This window comes from Ranitomeya variabilis, chromosome 5 (assembly GCF_051348905.1).
Source record: "Ranitomeya variabilis isolate aRanVar5 chromosome 5, aRanVar5.hap1, whole genome shotgun sequence".
Taxonomy (NCBI): domain Eukaryota; kingdom Metazoa; phylum Chordata; class Amphibia; order Anura; family Dendrobatidae; genus Ranitomeya; species Ranitomeya variabilis.
Genome location: NC_135236.1, coordinates 313,768,839 through 313,795,689, shown reverse-complemented (window position 1 = coordinate 313,795,689; position 26,851 = coordinate 313,768,839). Strand labels below are relative to the sequence as shown.

The 26,851-nt window shown below is 45.2% G+C and overlaps 1 protein-coding gene across 1 annotated transcript in view; it reads right to left on the bottom strand.

The window, feature by feature from the left end:
* The window catches only part of MCM10 (minichromosome maintenance 10 replication initiation factor), a 104,993-nt gene that overhangs the window by 5,581 nt on the left and 72,561 nt on the right, over window positions 1-26,851 (bottom strand). The window contains exons 16-18 of the mRNA XM_077264611.1: window positions 10,070-10,182; window positions 7,532-7,645; window positions 6,836-6,981 (exon numbers count right to left, since the gene is read on the bottom strand). Of these exons, the coding sequence (XP_077120726.1) occupies window positions 6,836-6,981; window positions 7,532-7,645; window positions 10,070-10,182 (373 nt within the window). The remainder of the gene's footprint in view (window positions 1-6,835; window positions 6,982-7,531; window positions 7,646-10,069; window positions 10,183-26,851) is intronic.

Sequence of the window (26,851 nt, the reverse complement as noted above, 5' to 3'; positions counted from 1 at the left end):
CGAACTTTCACGAAGATCACTTACCAGTGACGTGTAACTGAATGGTACGGTAATCCTCGGGGGCCTCTCTCAGACAATGGGTCGTCCTTATGGGCTGGAGATTCATCTAGTCCACTCTTCTGACTGGCTCTCGTGCCACCACTATGTCATCATCGCTGGGTGACCTATACGTGGGGCTTCTCCATCTGGTGCTGCTGCTCTGGTGATTGCTGCTGCATCTGTTGCTCAGGTGACTCCATCCATACTTAGAATATGGGCTTAGAAGCACCTGGCGTTCACCCCGCCTCCTTAAATAGCATTGGCCACTCCCCCTCTTCAGTACTCCCCCTGGTCGGGGCCAGCAGGATCTCCAGATGGCCTGGGAGACCCCCCCGCGACAGCAACTCCAAACCCGCACATGGCAACCCTCCCTACTGGCCCGGTCCCGCAACATCAGCACTACTGCAGCTTCTGGTGCCATGCGCCGCCCACCGTCCTACCCTACACTCCATCGCAGGTCGCCATGTTTTCTGGTGACCCCCGGTACGTCACAGGGGCGTGCCTGGCCGCGTCATCAAGGCCCACCTGTGGCACCCAATGCGCATACCCCCTGACCGTGTCAAGCCAAGGCCACATCACCAGAGCGCGACGGATGTACCGCAACTGCCCTGGCCATGGATGCACACCACCACTACAGCCAGCCCAGCGCAGCCCCAGGAGACGGACCCCCGAAGACCATAACAGCGATGGACCATCCTCAAGCTAGCTCTCCTTACCGGAGGCGGCTTCTTCTTCAGATGTCTACACCTGCAGTTCCCCTGCTGTTCCACTACCTGAGTCGACCTGCCGGGCCTGGGCATATCTTCTATCACAACCCTCTTCCAGATGTATGTCTGAAGAGGTTCGCCTGTCAGGGACAGGAAACCAACCATGTGGGAGAGAGGTGCAGCCCTTTTATGTCTGTAGTTTTCCTGTCAATGAAGGGCGGATCCCCTCTCTCGTGGTGCTGTCATGGGAGACAGAAATGAATATTCACTGCATTCCACGTCCATGGGCGTGGAGGGCAGTGCATATTCATTTCTCTTTAATAGCGGGGACACGCTGTTAGCTTTAGCAGCAGACTTCCTGTAGCTGCCAGACGTTCAGGAGTGCCTGCTACTTAAGGCAATTAATATTCACTTCTCTCCACTCCCATAGGCGTGAAATGCAGTGAATATCTATTCCCTTTAGTAGCAGCACATGTGAATGCCCAGCAAGCTGTGCTTGCTATTGAAGAGCAATAAATACTCACTGCCCTCCACGCACATAGTCCCAGCATGGAGGGCAGTGAGTATTCTGGCAGCTGTCCTCTGCTTGCAAGCACCGCATGACGTCCCTACCATGCACTGCTTACAAGCATAAAGCAGCTGCTGGCATCGGAACAAGGCACTGCAAGGGAGCGTAGGAACATTAAAAAGAAAAAACTTAAGTATAATGGTTTATGTTTTTCTGATGGGGCCATGCACACCAGGATAGGGGATATTACGTACAGGAATTGATCACATTTTAAGCTTCAGTTTTTTTTCGTGACGTATTGTACTTCATGTTAGTGGTAAAATTTCTTCGATATAACTTGCGCTTATTTATGAAAAAAAAATGGAAACTTGGCTAAAATTGTGAAAAAAAAAAAAAAAAACCAAAACGGAAATTTGGCAAAAATTGTGAAAATTTCGCAATTTTCAAATTTTGAATTTTTATTCTGTTAAACCAGAGAGTTATGTGACACAAAATAGTTAATAAATAACATTTCCCACATGTCTACTTTACATAAGCACAATTTTGGAAACATTTTTTTGCTAGGAAGTTATAAGGGTTAAAATTTGACCAGCGATTTCTCATTTTTACAACAAAATTTACAAAACCATTTTTTAGGGACCACCTCACATTTGAAGTCAGTTTGAGCCTATATGGCTGAAAATACCAAAAAGTGACACCATTCTAAAAACTGCACCCCTCAAGGTGCTCAAAACCACATTCAAGAAGTTTATTAACCCTTCAGGTGTTTCACAGCAGCATGGAAGGAAAAAATGAACATTTAACTTTTTAGGCTACTTTCACACTAGGGTCGCTTGCTGTACGTCGCAATGCGTCGTTTTGGAGAAAAAACGCATCTTGCAAAGTTTCCCGCAGGATGCGTTTTTTTCTCCATAGGCTTGCATTAGCGACGCATTGCGACGTATGGCCACATGCGACGGATGCGTCGTGTTTTGGAGGATCGTCTGCACACAAAAAAGTTACATGTAACTTTTTTGTGCGTCGTGTCCGCCATTTCCGACCGCGCATGCGCGGCCGGAACTCCGCCCCCTCCTCCCCGAACATTACAATGGGGCAGCGGATACGTTGAAAAACTGCATCCGCTGCCCCCGTTGTGCTACTTAGCACACTGTCCGTCGGGCCGACGGTCCGTACCGACGGACTAGTGTGAAAGTAGCCTTAGTCACAAAAATGATGTTTTAGCAACAATTTTTTTAATTTTCCCAATGGTAAAAGGAGAAACTGGACCCCGAAAGTTGTTGTCCAATTTGTCCTGAGTACACTGAAACTCCATATTTGGGGGAGAACCACTGTTTGGGCGCACGGCAGGGCTCGGAAAAGAAGGAGCACCATTTGACTTTTTGAATGAAAAATTGGCTCCAATCTTTAGCGGACACCATGTAGCCTAAACATTGGAGCTCCCCCACAAGTGACCCCATTTTGGAAACTAGACCTCCCAAGGAACTAATCTAGATGTGTGGTGAGCACTTTGAACCCCCAAGTGCTTCACAGAAGAAGTTTATAAGGCAGAGCCGTAAAAATAAAAAATAATTTTTTCCCCCCACAAAAATAATTTTTATAGCCCCCCAATTTTTTAATTTTCTCAAGGGTAACAGGAGAAATTAGACCCCCAAAGATGTTGTGCAATTTTTCCTCAGTACGCTTATGCCCCATATGTTTGGGTAAACCACTGTTTGGGCGCACGTCGGGGCTCAGAAGGGAGGAAGCACCATTTGAATTTTTGAACGCAAGATTGGCTGGAATCAATGGTGGCGCCATGTCACGTTTTGAGACCCCCTGATGTGCCTAAACAGTGGAAATCCCTTAATTCTAACTCCAACACACCCCTAGCCCTAATCCCAACCCTAACCTCAACACACCCCTAACCCCAACCCACCCTTAACCTTAATCCCATCACACCCCTAACCCTAATCTTAACCCCAATTCCACCCCTAACCCCAATTCCACCCCTAACCCAAATTCCACCCCTAACCCCAATTCCACCCCTAACCCCAATTCCACCCCTAACCCCAATTCCAACCCTAACCCCAATTCCAACCCTAACCCCAATTCCAACCCTAACCCCAATTCCAACCCCAACTAATTCCAACCCTAAGGCTATGTGCCCACGTTGTGGATTCGTGTGAGTATTTTTTCGCATCGTTTTTGAAAAATCCGCAGTTAAAATGCACTGCGTTTTACCTGCAGATTTACCGTGGATTTCCTGCGTTTTTTTGTGAGGATTTCACCTGCGGATTCCTATTGAGGAGCAGGCGTAAAACGCTGCGGAATCCGCACAAAGAATTGACATGCTGCGGAAAATACAACGCAGTGTTTCCGTGCGGTATTTTCCGCACCATGGGCACAGAGGATTTGGTTTTCCATAGGTTTACATGGTACTGTAAACCTGATGGAAAACTGCTGCAAATCCGCAGTGGCCAATCCGCAGCCAAATCCACACTGTGTTCACCGTGTTTTTTAGGGACCACCTCACATTTGAAATGAGTTTGGGGGGTCAATATAGCAGAAAATACCCAAAAGTGATTCCATTCTAAAAACTGCACCCCTCAAGGTGCACAAAACCACATTCAAGAAGTTTATTAACCCTTCAGGTGCTTCACGAGAACTAAAGCAATGTGGAAGGAAAAAATTAACTTTTACTTTTTTCCACAAATTTACTTTGGAACCAATTTTTTTTTTTATTTTCACAAGGGTATCAGATGAAAATGGACCACAAAATTTGTTGTGCAGTTTCTCCTGAGTACGCCGATACCCCATATATGGGGGAAAACCCACAGAAGGGAGGGAGCGCCATTTGACTTGAACGCAAAATTGGCTGGAATCAATGGTGGTGCCATGTCGCGTTTGGAGACCCCCTGGTGTACCTAAACAGTGGAATCCCCCCCCCCCATTCTAACCCCAGCCCCCACTTTAGCCAACCCCCACCCAAATGGAAATTACCGTATATACTTTAGTATAAGCCGAGATTTTCAGCCCAAATTTTTGGGCTGAAAGTGCCCCTCTTGGCTTATACTCGAGTCATGTTCAGCGGCGGGGTCAGCGGGTGAGGGGGAGAGGACTGTCGCATACTCACCTGCTCCTGGCACTCCTAACGCTGTCCCAGCCTGCCCCATGGTCTCCCGCGCTGCAGCTCTTCCTCTATTCAGCGGTCACGTGGTACCGCTCATTAAAGTAATGAATATGGACTCCACTCCCATAGGGGTGGAGCAGCATATTCATTACTGTAATGAGCGGTACCAGTGACCGCTCATTACAGGAATAAGCTGCGGTACCATGGGACAGGCAGGGACCGCGCCAGGAGCAGGTGAGTATTTCATATTCACCTGTCCGCGTTTCATTAGCTGGGCGCCGCTCAGTCTTCCCGTCATCTTGCTGTGACTGTTCAGGTCAGAGGGCGCGATGACGTATCAGTGTGCGCGCCGCCCTCTGCCTGAACAGTCAGTGCGGAGAGATGGGACGCTGAGGAGCAGCAGGCAGCGACGACAGGTGAGTATGTATTTTTTTTTTATTGCAGCAGCATTACATGTGGCACAATGTTATATGGAGCGTCTATGGGGCCATAAAGAACTGCATGGAGCATTATATGGGGCATCTATGGGGCCATAAAGAACTGCATGGAGCATTATATGGGGCCATAACTGCATGGAGCATTATATGGAGCATCTATGGGGCCATAACTGCATAGAGCATTATATGGGGCATCTATGGGGCCATAAAGAACTGCATGGAGCATTATATGGAGCATCTATGGGGCCATAACTGCATGGAGCATTATATGGAGCATCTATGGGGCCATAACTGCATGGAGCATTATATGGGGCATCTATGGGGCCATAACTGCATGGAGCATTATATGGGGCTCCCGATTCAATATGGATATTCAAAAACACTTAACCTACTGATGTCTCAATTAATTTTACTTTTATTGGTATCTATTTTTATTTTTGACATATACTGGTAGCTGCTGCATTTTCCACCCTAGGCTTATACTCGAGTCAATAACTTTTCCCTTTTTTTTGTTGCAAAATTGGGGGGGGGGGGGGGGGGGGGTCGGCTTATACTCGGGTCGGCTTACACTCGAGTATATACGTTAATACATTTTATTTTATTTACCTAACTAAGAGGGGTGATAAAGGGGGGTTCGATTTACTATTTTTTATTTTGATCATTGTAATAGGGTCTATCACAGTGATCGAAATGAACCAATAGGAAAAATTTCTTATTGTTGCCAGCCGGCAGATCTCAGCGGGCACACTGCGCATGCACCCGCTATTTTCTCCCGGAAGAAGACGCAGACAGCCCAGCGTCTTTGCTATATCTTTTTCTTCCCCCATCTCTCACTTTTTACACATTGGGAAATTATTTTCCTTTTCATTTAATTTACTGACCTTAATTTGTCATGTGGGTCAATACCCGGTTTACACATCTGTTTCAGAGTTCTTTTTTTTTATATATACAACTGAATATAGTTAAACATCCAATCTGACAGTTAACAGATTTTCATTGATATGTTAAAGTATAAGGGTATGTTTCTACGGGCAGGAAACGCTGCGGATGGGACGCTGCGTACAGCCGCAGCGTCCCGATGTTACAGCATAGTGGAGGAGATTTTATGAAACCCCATCTCCGCTATGCATTCAAAGACGCAGGTGGCAGACCTGCATATACGCACTTGCGGCGCGTCTTTATAGACCGCAGCATGTCTATTTATCTTGCAGAGACTCTCATTCTCCACAAGATAAATTACAGTCTATGTATATGATGCAGTGATTCCGCATAGTTCAACACATGCGGAATCACCAGGCGTACAAGAGCCAGCAGCGCTTTGGACGGAGCTGCGTCCAAAGCGCTGCCAGTCCGTACCGTGGAAACATACCATTAGTGTATGATGGTCTGTCCAGCTGACTGCGCCTGTGTGGCCACCCTGCCTGTGAATCCCAGCCCCGCAATGTGAATAAATCATAAGTCACTGCGGGGCTGGGAATCACAAGCAGGGCGGCCGCGCAGGCCCAGTCAGCTGGGCTGCATATGAGGAAAGATGGGCAGCGCTCACTGCGCCTGCACCAGGCAGGGGAAAAGAGCGCAGGCGCCGGCTATTTTTAAAACAGCGGTGAGGAGGAGGCGGCACCCGGAGCCAAGAAGATGTGAGTGACAGCTGTGTGGCGTCTGAAGCAGGGGGGAAACGCCTGCCTCCTTGACTGAAGACCAGGTATTTCTGACAAAATAAAAAACGGATTATTTCTCTAGTTACAGCACCCAGAACTAAAAGAGCCACCTTGTCAGAATGCAGCATTACTGCTGCACAAGGTGGCTCTTTTAGTTTGAAACGACTGGGGGGTGGGTGACAGGTTCCCTTTAATGAAAGCTTGATTCAAAAGGCAACATGTTTTCCTAAGAATAGGATACATCAATCGGCTCAGCTTTCCTGGTTTATATACTGCTGTTCACAGATTAACCATCTTGTTTGACATAACAGGATCACCCTCCTTTCTTTCTACTAAATGTGCTAAACAGTATTCTATATCATAGTCTGATTTCATACCTGCAGGGCTTCTTAGGTAGTCGATCTAGTGCAATTGTTCTGTTACCACATGGACACTTGAAAAAACGTTTCACTGCATCATGCCAATGGAAGTCATGGTTTTCACTAACACACGTGTCCAGTGGCTTGTAATGAGTGTACTTGCACTGTCAAGACAGATGAAAACATAACAAAATCAGTCACTATCAAAATTGCATGTTCATACAACGCAATAAAGGGTACTGTTCTAGTATTCACTAGTCATGTTACACTGTCAATCCCTAAATCAGTTTATAGCTTAGTGCATGTATGAGGCAAAAAGACGTGCCTGCAGTTTACCTCCAGCAGTGGGGTGGGAACATTAAGGTACAGAAGCACGACATTGCAAAAAGTAATATTTTGTAGGAATCACATCTTTGCTGATTTAAATGGAGTCTTATATTTTGCCTTAAAGTCTAATCACTGGGAGTCAGACAGCTGGGACCACTAATTACTGCTTAAAATTAAACTATGCCGGCAATAAAAAGGAAAGTTTGTTGCTCACATCCAAAAACTGAAAATGTCTGTTATCCTTCCAGCTGACATAAGCAATGCGTTTTACAGTATATTAGAGGAATGCTGGTAAAAACTCATATTGCCCTGTAGGTAAAACAAGCCTTCACTCACTATTGCACTTCAATTTTCAGAGTTGTCGTCGCGCAGCAGTTGCACACTCACCGTTTTACAGGTCACCACGCGACATTTCTGTTCTTTTATACTTTTCATCTTCTCTTCCATCTGCTCTTTTTTCACAAGTGGATCAAAATATTTTTCTTGAATCTCAGCTTCAGCCTAAATGACCATAAGAACAAGGAGACTATTACATGAGCAAAGTTCGATTTAAATAGACCGTAGCTATATATCCAAAAAGCAATATAAACCTATAAATATAGCATGCATCAAAAAATATTTATTAATTCATAGACAATCTTTTAAAGGAAAAGGATTACAAAAGAATTGGTTAAAAAAAAGTACATCTCTCCATAGGGGTCTGTACCTACTTTATACATTTAGTGTTCTAAGATTTTTGCCGTTTGTGAATTTTTCTGAATGGTTTACATATCTGTAGTTATATTATGCTGCTATTTATACAAAATATTTTATTATCGAAATGTAGATCACTTATTTATTGAAATTTGATATTATGGACATATTTACAATCATGGTACACCAATATTATGTCTTTTTAATCAATTCTGTGTAATCTTTCATTTAACCATTTTGTTTGTTGTCTATGAATAAATATATTAAATATTTTTTGCTGTAAGTAATTTTTAGGTTTATAAGAGAACAGTTCTAATCATACAAAACACAATCAGGCTGTTCTGTGTTAGGTCTTGTGCACAGTGCATTTCTGGTACGCATATAACAGCAAAATCAAGGTTGCAAGAATTAGAGTATGTTCACGCGTTGTGGTTTTTTTTTCAGTTTTTCTAAATCTTTTTTTTTTTTTTTAAAAAAAACAAAATAAAACTTTTCAGCTGCGTTTTTACAGTACCATCAAAGTCTGAGATTTCAGAAATCTCATGCACACAGCTTTTTTTTCCCCCCTCAGTACTTTGTGCAATACCTTTTTTTTGCAAAATGCAGCATATCACTTATTTCAGATTTTCACCCACTGATTACAATATGTGGTGCAAAAAAACATTAAAAAAACCGCAGGTATCAGATTTTGGTGCCAAAACCTGATAAAATAGAATCAGATTTCTTTTATGCACTAAACTTTATCAGCATGCACAGACACAAATGTAGCATGACAAAAACACTGCAAAAAAACACAACAAAAACTAAGCAAAACGTGCTTGAAGAAAGTTTATTATTGCCAAGAGAACAGGTTTTGCCTGTAAAAAAATGCAACGTGTGAACATAGTCTATGGATAAAAATCAGTATGAAAACTGCAAAAAGAAGAGAAAAACAAGCAAAAAATACCCCACGAACAAAGCCTGGGCCATATAGATTTAGATTATGTCTCACCATCTGGAGTGAAAATCCATGAGAAAGTTAAAAATCTCAAATTTGTCTCTTTTTATAGTTTTCTGAGCTTAATGTAACAAATCAACTACAGAAAGGGCCAATTAGGTTAATAAACCAGAAGGACGGAAGCTAAAGCATAATATCACTTCTATGCAAACTGCTTCCCCGGCAAATATGATAATGTCAATAGATTGGCAAAGTCTACCTGTCAAGGGGTGGGATATTAAGCAATAGGTCTACAGTTGATGCCTTTTATTTATGTTTTTTTTTTTTTAAAAGTCCAAAGCAACGTGAGCCAAGTGAGGAACAAAAGATTGCTTATCAGCTCTTATCCTGAAGAACAACAAATTGATGCTCACAGCCAACCTACACGAGAGTAGTAGACTGGTCATTCTGACTGCTGTACACCATCTCAAGATCAGCCTCAGAACTGGGCCATGAAGAAATCGATAATACGCAATTCATCAGACGAACCACCATGTCATACCGATTGCTGGATGCATATGTGTTTCTTATCAAAGGAAGAGATAGTGTTGTGGGAAGAAGACAAACCAGCGGAGGTAGGCTACTTTCACACTAGCGTCGGGCCGAGGTTCCCGACACTAGCGTTGTCTCCGCCGCACAACGGGTGCAGCGGATGCATTTTTCCAGCGCATCCGCTGCCCCATTGTGAGGTGCGGGGAAGTGGGGGCGGAGTTCCGGCCGCGCATGCGCGGTCGGAAAAAGAGGACCGACGGGAGCAAAAAACGTTACATGTAACGTTTTTTGGTCCTGACGGTCCGCCACAACACGGCGCAACCGTCGCACGACGGTTGCGACGTGTGGCAATGCGTCGCTAATGTTAGTCAATGCTGAAAAAACGCATCCTGCAAGCACTTTTGCAGGATGCGTTTTTTTCGGCAAAACGACGCATTTGCGCCGTATTGCAGTTAACGCTAGTGTGAAAGTAGCCGTAGAATAAAATTATGGTTAATATTCTTATGGAAACCCACAGGTCCTGACATTCACATTATTATTGAGACATAATGCCTAAATAAATATTGTTACAAGTAAACTAAATAAATTCCCTCATGGGAACAGTATTTCCTGATGACAGTGGCCTCTTTCAGCAGGCTAATGCACCCTGCCACACTGCAAACATAGTTCTGGGATGGTGTGAGTAACATGACAAATGGTCATGCAGCATCATTTAGAATTATTTTCCTACGATGTAACAAAATATAAATCCAGTAGTGGCGTACCTCCTTAAGGACACCAGTGTGCTTAGATTTGGCTTTCAGAATCTTCTGGAACTCTTCAGACTGCATGTAAGCAAGTTGTTCTTTGTGTCGTTTCATTGCTGGCTCATTCTCATCTGCAGCAAAGAGTTATAACGTGGTAATTATTTTTGTGTCATCAATAACATGATTTTCCAGCTGTTATGCAAGCTTCATTAGCGTGAGTCAAATGTAATTAATGTCTGTGGTAAACTGGTCATAGACATAAAAATATAACTGGGTGTGACAAATTTATTGTACATTAGTCCACATACTACAGTATAACCCCAATGGCAAAAAAATTGGGATGCTGTGTAAAACAAATTACAAGAATACAATGATTTGGAAGTCTCTTATAACCATATTGTATGCAACCCAGAACATAGAACACAAATCAGGAGTTGAAATTTATACATTTTTCCGTTTTATTTGAAAACAGTAAGGCTACTTTCACACTTACGTTTTTGTGAACACGTCGCAATGCGTCGTTCTGTGAAAAAAACGCATCCTGCAAAGTTGCCCGCAGATGAGGTTTTTGCACATAGACTTGTATTACCGACTTATCGCGACGTATGGACACACGTTCCATACGTCGTGCACTGGATGCGTCGATATTTGGCGGACCGTTGTAGCGAAAAAACGTTCAAGGGAACGTTTTTTCGTACGTCGTGTCCTGCATTTTTTACTGCGCATGCCCGGCCGTAACTCCACCCCCTCCTCCCTATGACTTTACTATGGGCAGCGGTTGAAACACTGCGTCCACTGCCCACGTTGTGCTGAAAAACTCCAACGTCCGTTGGTACGTCGCGCCGACGCTTAGCGACGGCCGCGTACCAACGGAAGTCTGAAAGAAGCCTAACTCATTTCAAAACTGATGGCAGCAACACACCTCAAAAAACTGGGATGTGTCTACCATTGTGTAACATCCCCACTTCATTTTACAACAGAAGGAGAACATTTGGGAGGCGAGAAGACCAATTGCTGAAGTTTTGGAAGAAGAATGTTGTCCCATATTTGTCTGTTGAAGGATTCTAGCTGCTCAACATTCCTGCGTCTTTACTGGATATTTACCTTCATAAAGCAACAAATGTTTTCTATTGGTGAAAGGTCTGGACTGCAGACAGCCAGTTCACAAACCAAGCTCTCTTCTGCAAATCCATGGTGTTGTGATAGATGAAGTATGTGATTTAGCATTGTTTTACTGAAATATGCAAGGCCTTCCTTGAAACAGATGACGTCTGGATAAGAGTAGAGATGAGTGAATTTGATCGGGTCAGGGCTTATTCGGCAAGCTATAGCACTTACCAATTAAGCTGCAGAGGGAACCCGGCTTCCTGGATCGCTCCGGCTGATCAGCTGTTCGGCTCCGCAGCTACATGTGTTGCGTCTGTGTCACTGTCACAAAACATGTATGGAGAGCCCAACACACAGGCTATCCATGCATGTGTCGTGACTGTGACACAGCCGCGACACATGCAGCTACGGAGCTGAACAGCAGGAAGCAGAGTTCTCTCTGCAGCTTATTAGGTAAGCGCTATAGCTTGCCGAATAAGCAGGGACCCGATCAAATTTGCTTAACTCTTGAGTAAAATATTGAGCAAATATTCTTTTAAGACCTCTATATGATTATCAGCATTGATAGTGTTTTCAAGATGTGTAAGCTGCCTATGTCATAGGCACTAATGCAGCCCCGAAGCATCATAGATTAAGCCTTTTTAATTGGGCGCGGATAAGGATTGTCCCTTTCCTCCCGAGTCCACAGGAGACGACATCCGTGATTTCCATAAAGAATTTTACATTTTGACTCATCTGACCACAGAACAGGTTTTCCCCATTTGGGCTCAGTCCATTTTAAATGTACTTTGGCCCAGAGAAGACAGCAGTGTTCCTGGATTATGTTAATATATGGCTCATTCTTTGCACAATGGACTTATCTTGCATTTGTGGACTGAACTGCTATCTGCATTCACAGTGATTTCAGGAAGTATTCCTGAGCACATGCAGCGATTTGCATGACTAAATCATACTCTTATTCAGTGCCGACTGCGGTCCAGTAGATTACAAGTATTCAATATTAATAGCTTGACTTTTCCATTGTGCACATGGATTTGTCCAGAAATCGCCAACTTTTGAGGATTTCATGTACTGCTGATGGTGGGATATTCAAAGTACTAGCAATTTTACACTGAGGAACATTTTTTGATGCAGTGGTTTACAGATTGGAGATACTCTAACCATCTTTTGATTAACATGTTATTTTTCATACAGTCATGTGACCCAGTTGAAAATTGACCCCACAGATGTTATTCATTAATGCCTCTAACCTTTCCAGTCTTTTGTTAGCCCTGTACCAACTTTTTTAAGATGTGTTACTGCAGAGTTATTTTTTTCAAGTGAAATAGAAAAATGTCTAGCTTCCATCTTCACACAGGTTTTCTATTGTGAACAAAATATGGCTATAAAAGATTTCCAAATAATTACCGTATTTTTAGGATTATAAGACGCACTATTTCTTAGGGGGAGGGGTGACTTATAATCCAAATGTAGCTTACAGGGGAGCTGGGTCCCAGGAGGCAGGGTCGGTGCAGTAGGAAGCTGGCAGTGGTAGGAGTGGGGCAATGCTTCGGGCACAGGGCTGGGAGGAGGGGGTGTTCGGCTGTGGCTGACTCCGGTCTTTCAAAAAAAACCCAAAAAAACCCCAAAAAAACAAACAAACAAAGCATTGGGAGTCCCCTCACATCCCATCCTTTTCACTGCGGTGGACTTGGGAAAAATGGCAGACAGAGGTGGCGCATACGCATATTGATGGGATGGGAAGGGCGGGGACTCCAAACATTTTCTGAAAGCCTGAGCTACAACAGCTTTTTGCACCCCCTTCTCACAGCTTGGGAGCCGCATCAACGCCCCACTCCTGCCTCTGCAGCCAGCTTCCTGCAACAGCGGCCCTATCTACAGGGACCCTGCTCCACCCAGCTGCCCACTCCCCATAAGCTACTGTAAAAGCGGACTAAGATGCGCCACCATTTTGTTAAAAATTTGGGGTGTGTCTTATGGTCCGATGCATCTCCTAGTCCACAAAATACGGATTCTTATGTTGGTTACATTTTTCACAGCATCCCAACGGTTTTAAAATTTGGGATGTACGTGTAGCTGTGCACAGGTAAACATTAATAGACGTACAATTGATCGCCAACATTCAGTAGAAAAAAAAATAAAAAACTAGATATAACATGAACATTTGTCTGTACAACCAGCATTACGAGCGCTGCTAAATACAGCTAGTTAAATGAGCCTATTCGTTATATTACCAAACTCTAATACCAACCATCCACAGATTACATGCAAGTTATGCTTGCTGTTTAAAAGGAACAGGCAGCACAATGCCCCACTGCGGCCACAAGTGCTGGAGCTTTTATCAGCATTATTTATTTCCCTTCAGGTTTAAACAGTCCCCTGATGAACCCCGAGAACTAGTGGTGGTGGGGACGTGTCAGGACAAGAGAACCATATATAGCCAAGTACCTATTGTGTTTTATTTATGACAAAGCAACTAAACTTCGCTTTCCATTTTGGGATGGAGGGTGGAATCCAATCAAAGAATATATCAAATAATCTCGCAGAAGGGTCTTCCCTCTCTCAACGAGCTACAAGACGAATGTCCTACTCGCACACTATCTTGGTTAGAGTATGAACAATTAAAATCATTTGTCAGACGATTTTCTGGTGGAGAGAGACCACCACTTTCTCTGACACAGTTTGAGAGGATATTCGCCCAGCAGACACCCCCATCGCATCAGATTTCTCTTGTGTACAAATTACTAAACGAGGAGACTTCAACAGTTATCCCGGGATATATTAGAGCGTGGGAGGCAGAAATGGGATGCACATTTACTGAGAGGGAAATCACATCGGCATACCGCTGCGCTCATGGGATGTCTCCGGCCAGCCATGCCCAAGAGAAGAATTTCAAAATTCTTACTAGATGGTACCGATATCCTGTGAGGTTGCATGCCATATTCCCCTCGGTGGCAGATGGGTGCTGGCGCTGTGGGAACGCAAGAGGAACTTTGTTCCATATTTGGTGGCAGTGTCCAGGGATAAAGAGTTTCTGGGGAGAAGTAATCTCGACTTACAACAAAATATCAGGAGAGGATATAAATCTTACTCCGCACATGGCCATCTTGTCCATGCTACCGGGACCAATAGCCAAACAAAAAAGTAGTCTCCTGAGGTTTTGCTTGACGGCAGCCCGCATGGTTATACCTAGACATTGGCGTAAAATGAAAATTCCATCCATGATTGAATGGTTAACAGAATTCTCACATATCCACCATATGGAGGAATTGTTTGCACAGGCTTTGGGTGATAACTCGAGGTACTTGAGGACATGGCAACCCTGGATTTTATTTAGGGACTCTGGGAGTTTCGGGGCTCTCATGGAGAAATGGGAGGTACTTTCCCAGCAGTGAGGTTTCTCCTCAGCTTTCCTGGGCTGGTTTCAGAGGGCTGCGGAGGCATGGTCCTTCCTTTCCCCTTCCCATTTTTCCTTTTTTTCCTCTTTTCTTCTTATCTTTCCTTTAATTCTGACGTTATACCATAAGCAACCATAGCTGCTGTCAGGGATAAATAATAATATATTGGGCGGATTCTTTGGATAAATATAGCAATTGGAAATAGACTTCCGCTTAGCGAAATAATTATCGAAATGGGGCAACAGGTGGTGGACAATACGAGATGCTAAGAAAGAACAGAAGAGTTGAGCAAGGAACATATACGGCAAAATAACTAATAAATATGACTCTGATGATACCATATTTGCGTGAAGTAAAAAACACGTACTATTTTGAGAAGTTTTGTAACTACTTTAGTCTGTATGTATGTTTGTATTTGTGATATGTTGTACTATTTTAATACTTTAATAAAAGAGATTAAACATAGACTTCGCTTTCCATAGAATTTATTTGGGGGGGGGAATTCTCCTTGACTGATGCATTTAAAATATGTAGTATGTACAATGCAAGGATTTTTTTTTTTTATTTTTTTTTAAGGGATGCAGTGTTCTTTGACCCTACCTACCCTACCATGATATAATTTCCTTGGCTAATTTTTTGTTCCAACATTAGTGTATGTCTGGTTTATTTTACAATTTTAATGTATATCTAATAAATTCTTTTTAGAATTTTTTCCTTGCTGCTAGTTTTTTGCCACTTAAAATAGGGATTTTTGTGTACTCACCGTAAAATCCTTTTCTCCGAGCCAATCATTGGGGGACACAGACCATGGGTGTATGCTGCTGCCACCAGGAGGCTGACACTAAGTATTACAAAGAAAGTTAGCTCCTCCCCTGCAGTATACACCCTCATGCTGGCTCCCAGAGAACCAGTTCAGTGCAAAAGCAGTAGGAGATCAATAATAACATAAGAGTATAACATGTCCAATTGCAGAACAAGCACAGAGCCATTAACAGGGTGGGTGCTGTGTCCCCAATGATTAGCTTGGAGAAAAGGATTTTATGGTGAGTACACAAAAATCCCTATTTCTCCTTCACCTCATTAGGGGCCACAGACCATGGGACGTCCCAAAGCAGTCCCTGGGTGGGGACATCATAACAGATCAGGCCCTGCGTAACCGCTATCTAAGAATGCGCTACCGAGGCCCGCAGAGTCCACCTGCTCAGACTCACATCTGCGGAAGTCTGGGTGTGAATATTGTAGTGCTTCAAGAATGTGTGCGGACTGGATGAAACTGCAACCTTGTCGGCCTGCTCTGCCGACACCTGGTGCCTAATGGCCCAAGAAGCCACTATTGACGAAGTGGGGAGTGCCCTGATCCCCGCTGGGATAGGCTGACCTGACGCAGAAGGACTCCTGGATGGAGTAACCAATCCACCAGGCTAACATGGCCGATGAAGCTGCTAAACCCTTCCTGCAACCATCAGGAAGCCCAAATAAAGTGTCCAAGCTTCTAAAGGATGCGGTCCTCGATACGTACCTTCTCAAGGACTCACCTTGTCCAGAGTATGGGGAACCCGTTCCGTTTTGTGAACTGGTGCCGAACAGGGAAGAATGATGTCCTCGTAACAGGGGGGAGTACGATACCACATTGGTAACAAGGGACAAGGATGACATAAGGACAACCTTGCCTTGATGGCAATAAGGAAAAGTCTAGAAGGACAGAGGGGCTAGCTCCGAAGTCTCACCTGAATGACATGACCGCAGAGAAAAAGGCAACCTTCCATGACAGTAAAGTCTGTCCGGATCAAACGGAGTCTACTGTAAGACCCCCCAGGACCATTAAGGTCCCAAAGATCTAACGGTAGGAGATGGGGAAGAACCACATGGGAAAACTCCCTGCGAGAAAGTCCCTATTTGCAGTTTGGTTGCAATAGGACCGAAAAGGCTAAAATCTAGTCTTACAATGAGCTGAGAGTCAGGCCTGAATTTTTTTTAAATTTTTTAGCTTTCCTTCAAAACAAAGGGGGAAAGGAATCCGTTATCTCCGCCCCACGCAAAATGCGTACTGAGGTGGGCTTACAAGCACTAGTCGCTGACAACTTGTTGTGAGTCTTGTCTGGGTCAGAACCGGTTCCTGGAGAGCAGATCTGGACGACCCGACAACCGCCAGAGAAAAATTGGCGATGAGTTGTACTAGCTCCACAAACAAAACCTGACTTGGTCAGTGCAAATCGCCCAGGGATTACTGGGACCGTTTCGGCTTCCTAAAGACTCTCGGAAGTAGTGGAAGAGGGGTGACGGAACTGGTACCATGGAAAAACAGAGCATGCCCTGCGATGGCTTTTGGGTCTCGAGACCGAACAATGAACTCGAGAACATTGGCATTCAGTCTGGAGACCATCCGATCTACATCTGGAATGCTCCAGTGAAGGCAGATCTGTTGGAAGACTTCCGGATGAAGTTCCCACTCACTTGAGGCGTGACCTGACAGCTGAAGAAGTCTGCCGTCCAGAGTTCTACTCCTGGGATGTGTACTGCCGAGATCCCAGAGTGATTGATCTCGGCCCATCGGAGAATATGAGGTATCTCGGCCATGGTTGCCTGGCTGCAGGTACCTCCTAGATGATTGACGTACGGCACAGCCGTGGTGTTATCTGATTGATTTCGCATAGGGTGACCCGCCAGAAGGCAGTGGTTCTGCTGTATAACTAGCCTTACCGCTCGGATCCCCAGAACAATGATCGGGAGACTGGATTCCCGAGATGACGGAGGGCCTTAAGCAGTGTGGTGACACTCCCCAGGCCAGAAGACTGGCGTTGGAAGTCACTAATAATCATTGAACCGGGAGAAAGGATCTCCCCTGTATGAGGAAGCTCAGGGACTACCCTCTGAAAGCCTGTCTAACCTGCAGAAAACAAGAGGAGCGAAGGGAACTGCTTCCATTGCTGCCACCATTTTTCCTCAGAACTCATAGCAAATCGAATGGAATGAGGGGATGAGTGACCAAGTGCATGAGCTCCCTGTTGAAGGGTCAAGGATCATCCTCAAAAAGGATATCTGCTGGACTGGAAATTAGGAAGACTTATCTAAGTTTATCTGCCAGCCCAGGTGAGAAAGGGTATCGCAAGTGATATAGTCGGACTCAGCGCAGTCCTAGGACAACTAGAAAGTCGACCAGATAGGGCAGGACAAACACGCCCCGAGGGTGCAAGATGGACATGACAGCTGCCATGACCCTTGTTAACACTCTGGGAGCGGTAGCAAGGCCGAAGGGCAGGCCATGACCTGAAAATGCTGTCCGTGAATGGAAAAAAAAAAATCAGAATGTGGAGGTAAACATCCCGAATGTCGAGGATGCCAGAAACTCCATCTTTTTCCATTGAGATAATGGCCGAACGGAAGAACTCCATCCAAAGAAGGAGGACCTTGTCAAGCTTTTAGAAGTTTGAGGTCCAGGTTTTGTCTTACTTTTCCATCCCTTTTTTAGGACTAAGATCCCTCAGATCTAGACTGTTTTGGGCAACCCTTCCGCAGCTGGTTGGGTTTATAGGAAACATGCGATCCTTTGTTACTGCGTGGGGAACGCTCCCAACTTCTCACCAAATAACCAACCACTCTGGTAAGGGAGTGATGTCAGATGATTTTTGAACGCAGAGTATGCTTCCATTCTCTGAGCCATAATGCCCTTCTGAATGTAATGGCATTTGCTGCTGACAGTGCCGCGCAACTAGCCACATCCAAGAGGCGTCAACCACATAGTCTCCCGCTCAAGAGATTTGATTGGCCAGCTGTACTGTCTTCGGGAAAAGGTTACTGTTGTGAATCAAAGTAGTTAATGTCTCCGGCCAGGAGACCATTGCTCTAGCAACCCATGTGGCGGCTAAGGAAGGGTAGAGTGCTGAACCCGAGGCTGCAAGACGGAACGAACCAGATTTGCCATCTGACAGTCCATGGTATTTTTAATTGATGACTAATCGGGCAGGGATACTGGTAGGTATACCACAGGAGATTCTACCCGGTTAAGCTGCCAAGTGGCAGAATGCGTGGCTGCATCCAGCAGGTCAGGAAAAAGCATTAAGCTACTTACGGGCAGCGGCATTTTTCGGAGGCCCATGACAGCACTACGAGAGAGGGGATCCGCCCTTAAGGAACAGGAAACCTACAGATACAAAAAGGGCGGCACCTCTCCCATGCATCAGTTGTATTTCAGAGCCTTGAGAGGACTACCGCGGTTAGTGGCATACAAATATACATTATATACATTTTGAAAACGAAAAATATTTTATTAAATTGTAGCTAGACACCATACGTGAAATCTACATACTTCACACTATATACAAATTAGGAAGTGCAACCCCCACGTGAAATAGGGAGGGAACTAAGGGTGCTGTCATGGGCCTCCGAAAAATGCCGCTACCCGTAAGTAGCTTAATGCTTTATTCGGACTCCCATGACAGCACTACGAGAGATTTACAGAGATGTAAGCTACCTTAGGGAGGGACTATAGCCTGCAGCACCCTTAACCCGAAGGTGAGATCAGAGGAGGACCCCAAATCCAACCGATAGTGCTTAAAGAACGTGGAAGGGGATGACCAAGTGGCCGCCTTACATATTTGTTCCACCGACACTCCAGATCTTTCTGCCCAGGATGACGCCATGGCTCGGGTGGAATGTGCCTTTAGATTCTGCGGAGCTGGTCCCCCACCCGCTGTATAAGCCATAGAAATAGTTTCCCTAATCCATCTAGCCAGTAAATATTTTGACACTCTACATCCTTTGTTTGGACCTTGGAAGGAAAGAAGCAGTGCCTCATCCTTCTTCTAACTATTGGTGACTGAAATATACTGTAGGAGAGATCTCCTAACGTCTAGCGTATGAAGCTCCTGCTCTTTAGGATTGGATGGATTAGGAACAAAAGATGGTAAAACTATTTCCTGCGACCTATGAAACCTTGTTGCTACCTTTGGTAGATATGCTGGGTCTGGTCTAAGGACTACTCTGTCAGACAGGAACTCTGTATATGGGGGAAGCCTGGAAAGTGCCTGGATATCTCCTACCCTGCGAGCTGAGGTTATGGCAATTAGGAAGGCTGTTTTAAGTGTCAGCATTTTAATCGAGGCCTCGTGTAGAGGTTCAAAGGGGGGTTTTGTTAGAGAGGATAGAACTAAATTTAAATCCCACGGAACTGATCTATCTTTATACACTGGTCTAGTTCTACAGACTGCCTTCATAAACCTCGCTATCCAATAGTTGTTAGCTACATTACAGGAAAACAGGGCACCCAGAGCTGAGACCTGTACTCTAAGGGTACTAGTAGAGTGTTTTAGCTCAAACCCCTTTTGTAGAAACTCTAAGATTTGTTGTATTGGCACCCCTTCTTGGATATTAAATTTAGAAACGGACAAGAACTTCCTCCAAGTTCTAGAGTAGATTTTTGTAGTTATTTGCTTTCTACTCTTTAGGAGCGTTTCTACCAGGTTCGGAGAGAAGCCTTTATCTATTAACAGTGACCATTCAAAGTCCACGCCGTTAAACGGAGCGCTGCCACTTGTGGATGGGAGATTGGTCCCTGAGAGAGTAAATTCGGGATGTCTGGCAGTACCCAGGGATCCGATACAGACATCGTCCTGAGCCAGGCAAACCAGGTTCTTCTGGGCCAAAAGGGGGCAATAAGGATAACTTTTGCTCGATCCTCTCTGATTTTTCTCACCACTAGAGGAATCAGATTCAGTGGTGGGAAGGCAGAAGCCAGCGGAAAATCCCATTTTATTAGAAAAGCATCCACCGCCAGGGGATTTTCCCTGGGATTCAGAGAGCAAAAGAGTTTTACTTTCCTGTTGTCTCTGGTGGCGAACAGGTCCACCACTGGTTGACCCCATCTGTGGCTGATACAGTTGAAAATATCCTTGTTGAGAGACCATTCTCCTTGTCTTAGCGTGTTTCGACTTAGGAAATCTGCTGTTATATTATCCTTTCCTTTGATGTGGAGAGCCGTCAAAGATTGAAAATTTAGCTCTGCCACCTGGAACAAGCGTTCCGTGATCTGCATTAAAGTCTCGGACCGTGTTCCCCCTTGCCGGTTTATGTAGGCGACTGCCACTCTGTTGTCCGACAGAATTCTGACGTGCTGGCCCTGTAGATATATGAGGAATTCTTTAACAGCCAATTCAATTGCCAACAATTCCCTCTGATTGGATGAGAATGTTGTGAAGGGTTCCCATTGTCCCTGAACCACCATGTCCCCCATATAAGCTCCCCACCCCGAAGAGCTGGCATCTGTGGTTATTACTTGGGTGACATTTACTATCCAGGGCACCCCTGCTGACAAATTCTGTATGTCTAACCACCACCTGAGGGAGTTCAGTGTTATAGGCCCCAACGTTAATTTCCCATTTAATACGCCATTTAGGGCTCTGTCATGGAATAAAACTTCTTTTTGCAGGGATCTGGTGTGTAACTGAGCCCACTTAACAGCGGGGATGCAAGATGTGAGTGACCCCAGTAGGGACATTGCTTGCCTAAGTGTCATGGAGGGTGATTTAATTGCTTTTAACACATAACTCTGGATTAGCGCTATTTTTTCCCCGGGGAGAAGACACTGCTGTGTTACTGAATTCAAAATTAACCCCAAGAATTTTTGCATATTTAGAGGCTGTAATTTAGATTTTTCAAAGTTTATGATCCAACCTAGACGTTCTAGTTTAGCTTTAGTAATTTCCCATTGTGACAGACAGTGATCCACTGAGTTCCCGACAATGAGAAAATCGTCTAAGTAGGGGATTATAAGGACATTTGACTCCCTTAAATGTGCCATGACCTCTGCGATTATTTTAGTGAACACTCTAGGAGCAGAGGTTATCCCAAAGGGGAGTGCCCTAAACTGAAAATGTTGAATCCTACCCTCCATTATCAGTGCTACTCTCAGGTATTGTTGAAAATCAGTATGAATGGGTACATGATAGTAGGCATCTTTCAAATCCACCACTACCATAAAACAATTTTCAAAGAGCATTTTTATTGTAGAATTGATGGACTTCATTTTGAAAGTATGCTTTACCAGAAATTTATTGAGACCCTTAAGATTAATAATGGTTCTATAAGTATTATCTGGTTTTTGGATTAGGAAGAGGGGGGAGTAAAACCCCTTTCCTGTCTGAGAATATGGTACTTCCACCAACACATTTTTAGAACAAAGAGTCCTCACTTCCTCTTTCAGGGCAAATTGTTCAGTGGGAGATGAGCGCCAGGGTGTTAGCTTGAACTTGTCCCGTGGAGCCTGGACAAATTCAAGTTTGAGACCATGGGAAACAGTGTCTTTTATCCAAACGCTGTTTGTGATTTCTGACCATGCTGCTGAGAAATGCAGCAGTCTCCCTCCCACTGGGATTGCTATTGTTCTTGTCATTGTTCTTGTTTCTTGTTTTCCGTCGGGTTACGGCGAAACATGAGACCTGTACCTCTTTTTCGCTTATCGTCCCATCTGGATCGATCTCTGCCCGGTGAGAAGGCGCGCTTCCCTCCCCGATTGAACCTTCTTTTGTTGAAGGGACGACTGTATGCATTGAAGGTATTGGGAAACTTTTTCTTATCGTCTCCTGCCTTCTCCAGGGTAGGCCCGAATAAATACTCGCCTTTACAAGGGATAGCGCAGAGCTTTGCTTTCGCCTGCATATCCCCAGGCCAGCATTTCAACCATAGGGCTCTCCTTGCAGCATTAGACAGCCCCGCTGCTCTAGCTGCTAACTTAACGGAGTCAATTGAGGCGTCTGATAAAAACGCCGCCCCCTCCTGGATTACTGGTAAAGCCGCGATAATAGAGTCTCTAGAGGCCCCTTGTTTTAATTGGGTCTCTAACTGGTCTAGCCAGACCATCATTGACCTCGCCGTGCATGTTGACGCCACCGCAGGTCTTAAGGAGCCGGCTGCCATTTCCCAGGTTCCCTTTAAGAAGGTATCCACCTTCCTATCTAGGGGGTCTTTAAGCGTTCCCATATCTTCAAACGGGATAGAGGATCGCTTTGCTACTTTGGCAATCGCTGCATCCAGTTTTGGGGCTTTTTCCCAGCTACCTACTGCTGGGTCGTCAAAGGGATACCTTCGCTTCTGTGCAGGTGGTAAGGAACCTTTCCTCTCTGGTTTTTTCCACTCTCTGTTGATAAGTTCTTGTATCTTTTCATTCAGAGGGAAAACTCTACGCTTTCTTTGTTCTAACCCACTGAACATCATCTGTTCTTTAGACAGTTGAGGCTTGGGTTCTGTTATACCCAATGTGCCTCTGACCGCTTTTATTAACTTGTCTATTCTTTCCAAGGGTAAACAAAACCGAGCAGCGTCTTCTTCCGAGGAGGAGGATGATGCTGCTGAATCGTCCGATTCTACGCTCTTTTCCTCCACCGACGCATCAGATGACCACTGAGTTTTTCGTTTAGGGCCTACTGACTGTGAAAGGCCCTTAATGGACTGCTTAAGCTCCATCCTAACCATTTCCTTCAGACTGGCCGCAATAGAAGAGGATTCTTCTGCTACCTGAGGGGGCAAGTAAGGCAAACTAGTCTAATGAACTAAAGCCATGACCCCCTCCCCCTCTTCCCAGACCTCACCGTCTGCTGGATACAGGGGTCACATAGCTTTTTAGGGTATGAGTCAGGCAAGAGAACCCCGCAGATGGCACATTCCCTATGCTTTGTTTTACTGGTGTTTTTCTTCCCCTGTGAAAACATATACGAGGGGAGACTAATCACTGAGTGAACATTCTCGAAGATCACTTACCAGTGGATGCCCATACCCAGAAAGCTACCGAAGTACGAGGGGGATTTTTCCTGGCTGACGCTCCAGACCCCTGTCTGGAGGAGCTTCTGTGGCCAGATCCATCGCTCTTTTTTCCATGCTCCTTCTCCACAGACATCTGAGGTGCTTCGTCCAGCAGCAGAGGCTGCTGATCCTGATTGGACTCCATCCTGATTTGGAGGCCAGAAGCAAGGAAAGCACGTTTGGCGACCGATATATAGCCCCTCCTTCGGTCAGCGTACTCGTGCCGCACTTTCCGGTTGCTCTCCTCCCCCCCTGCAGCTGCAGGGGATCAGCCGACACCTGAGGGTGATCGGCGCACACTTTCTGGTGGGCGCCGCCATCTTGGAGCCCCTGCGCATGCGCAGAAGCTCCGCGACCCGGAAGTCACCGCCTGCTCCGCCCTCCGACGTCACCCTGAGTCCACAGCGCTTCCTGTCAGCGCTGTGAACAGCGTGGGACGCCGAGACTTCGCCAGGAGACTCCGAGCGGCGCCACCACGATGCCGCCGATCCCACAGAGGCGCCCACAGCATTTTAGGGAGGGGAACCATCATACTCACCACGCGCCGGCTCCGGAGACAATAGAGAAAAAAGTACCGCACACTCAAAGTTGATATGATGCGAAAAAAGGGGATATGCCAAATTTATTTACACACAAAAAAAGGGATCAACAATTGCCACTGTGATAGTATGTAGAAAGGAACCCGACGTATTTCAGGTAAATACCTCTTTACCATAGACTTACCACTCGCTGCTCCTCAGAGTACCCCCGACGCTACCTCTGGTTGCTTTGTATATATTGTATATAATGTTTTATGATTGTATTTTGGTATCTTGTTTATTTCTTTTTGTTCTTATTTTTGTTTTCTTTGCATATTGTGTCACAAACAGCTGCTTATACTGTTTATTTGCCTCCTAGTAACCCCATGAATAAGACCCAGGAGGGTCGAAACGTCGGGTTCCTTTCTACATACTATCACAGTGGCAATTGTTGATCCCTTTTTTTGTGTGTAAATAAATTTGGCATATCCCCTTTTTTCGCATCATATCAACTTTGAGTGTGCGGTACTTTTTTCTCTACTATTGACTTGACCTCACGGTCTGATTTACCAGCACCTCCACCCTCTTGACCAGAGTGCACACCATTACCCTCGTTGATGGCTCCGGAGACAGGACACCCCCCGGTGACCGCTCCACGCTGAATAGCCACCGCCGTGCAGCCCTGCCAGGGCCACCGTGACTACTACAGGTACTCCGCACCGGCCGAGGTAGGAGACCCCCTCGCTACCAGAATCGGTCCGGCCGGCCTGGAAATCCTCATAGGGAATCTTCTGTAGGATCCAGTCCCTTCAGGAACAGGAAACCAACTGATGCATGGGAGAGGTGCCGCCCTTTTTGTATCTGTAGGTTTCCTGTTCCTTAAGGGCGGATCCCCTCTCTCGTAGTGCTGTCATGGGAGTCCGAATAAAGCCGTCTCTTGCTATCGCCGCTCTCTTTTGACGGTGCAGAGTAGAAAATTATGAACCCTCGATCCACCATCCTCTTAACAGGGAAGTGGAGAGGGATCGTCCGCCTTCTTGCATCATCTGCTAAATAGTGGTGATCAGATGCCAAAAGGGCGCCTCTGTATATCCACGGAGTTCAGGTCCCCGGGTGGACAGGGCTGGTTGTCCGGCGTTAGGCCTGGCTGCAGAAGAGGATACATGGAGGCGACACTCCATGTGCTCGTCTGTTTATGGTGTGGGGAGATCGGTGCCCTTTAAAGGACCTGTCGTCCCTAAAAATCAGACCAGGCATGGCATCCCACATCTTAGGGGGGTATACATGGAGGGTATACCCCACGTGTTCGCATATTGGCTGGAAAAAAAAAAAAAAAAAATGATACCACGCTTGAAGAGGCTTCTGTCCAGTGAATCGCTTATTTGGATGCTCCCTGTCCAGCTGAATGGCAAATGCTCTACGAGGGAGTTTAGTCTCCTTTTGAGGGACACTGCATGATCTAGAGCAGAATCGGAGTCCTCGTCAATCTACAGAGATAGGATGGATTTGCCTATTTAGACAATCAACCATTTCTGAAGCTCTGACGAGTCCAGATCCAAGGCAATATCCGATCCATATTCAGAGTCTTGTTCTCAGCAAATCATTGGTGAGGGAGATCAGGAAATGAAACTCCCGTTTTCTAGACGCCTGTACGTTTCTAGAATACTTGCGGCCCCTGCTAGCCGAAAGCTCCCATGTAGGAGAGGGACCATCTATACCGGTCCTGCGAGCACTCCAAGCCACAGAGGGTTCACGGAGGGATTCAATCTCTTGGTCAGCGAAGCCATGGATTGCGGAAGCCCACTCAGGGAAACTAGGTACTCTGGGATAAGATGGGATTGGAGGCGGCGGAGGGCTCTTGAGCTCATTTAGAGTGACCGGATTCGGACTGGTCATGTGCCTTAAAGACCAGGGAATACTGGCCATGTGCCTTTAAGACCAGGGAATACTGGCCATGTGCCTTTAAGACCAGGGAATGCTGGCCATGTGCCTTTAACCCCTTCATGACCCAGCCTATTTTGGCCTTAATGACCTTGCAGTTTTTTGCAATTCTGACCAGTGTCCCTTTATGAGGTAATAACTCAGGAACGCTTCAACGGATCCTAGCGATTCTGAGATTGTTTTTTCGTGACATATTGGGCTTCATGTTAGTGGTAAATTTAGGTCGATAATTTCTGAGTTTATTTGTGAAAAAAACGGAAATTTGGCGAAAATTTCGCAATTTTCACATTTTGAATTTTTATTCTGTTAAAACAGAGTTATGTGACACAAAATAGTTAATAAATAACGTTTCCCACATGTCTACTTTACATCAGCACAATTTTGGAAACAATTTTTTTTTTTTGCTAGGAAGTTATAAGGGTTAAAATTTGACCAGTGATTTCTCATTTTTACAACAAAATTTACAAAACCATTTTTTTAGGGACCACCTCACATTTGAAGTCATTTTGAGGGTTCTATATGGCTGAAAATACCCAAAAGTGACACCATTCTAAAAACTGCACCCCTCAAGGTGCTCAAAACCACATTCAAGAAGTTTATTAACCCTTCAGGTGTTTCACAGCAGCAGAAGCAACATGGAAGTAAAAAAATGAACATTTAACTTTTTAGTCACAAAAATGATCTTTTAGCAACAATTTTTTTATTTTCCCAAGGGTAAAAGGAGAAACTGGACCACGGACGTTGTTGTCCAATTTGTCCTGAGTACGCTGATACCTCATATGTGGGGGTAAACCACTGTTTGGGCGCACGGCAGGGCTCGGAAGGGAAGGAGCGCCATTTGACTTTTTGAATGAAAAATTGGCTCCAATCTTTAGCGGACACCAGGTCGCGTTTGGAGAGCCCCCGTGTGCCTAAACATTGGAGCTCCCCCCACAAGTGACCCCATTTTGGAAACTAGACCCCCCAAGGAACTTATCTAGAAGCATAGTGAGCACTTTAAACCCCCAGGTGCTTCACAAATTGATCCGTAAAAATGAAAAAGT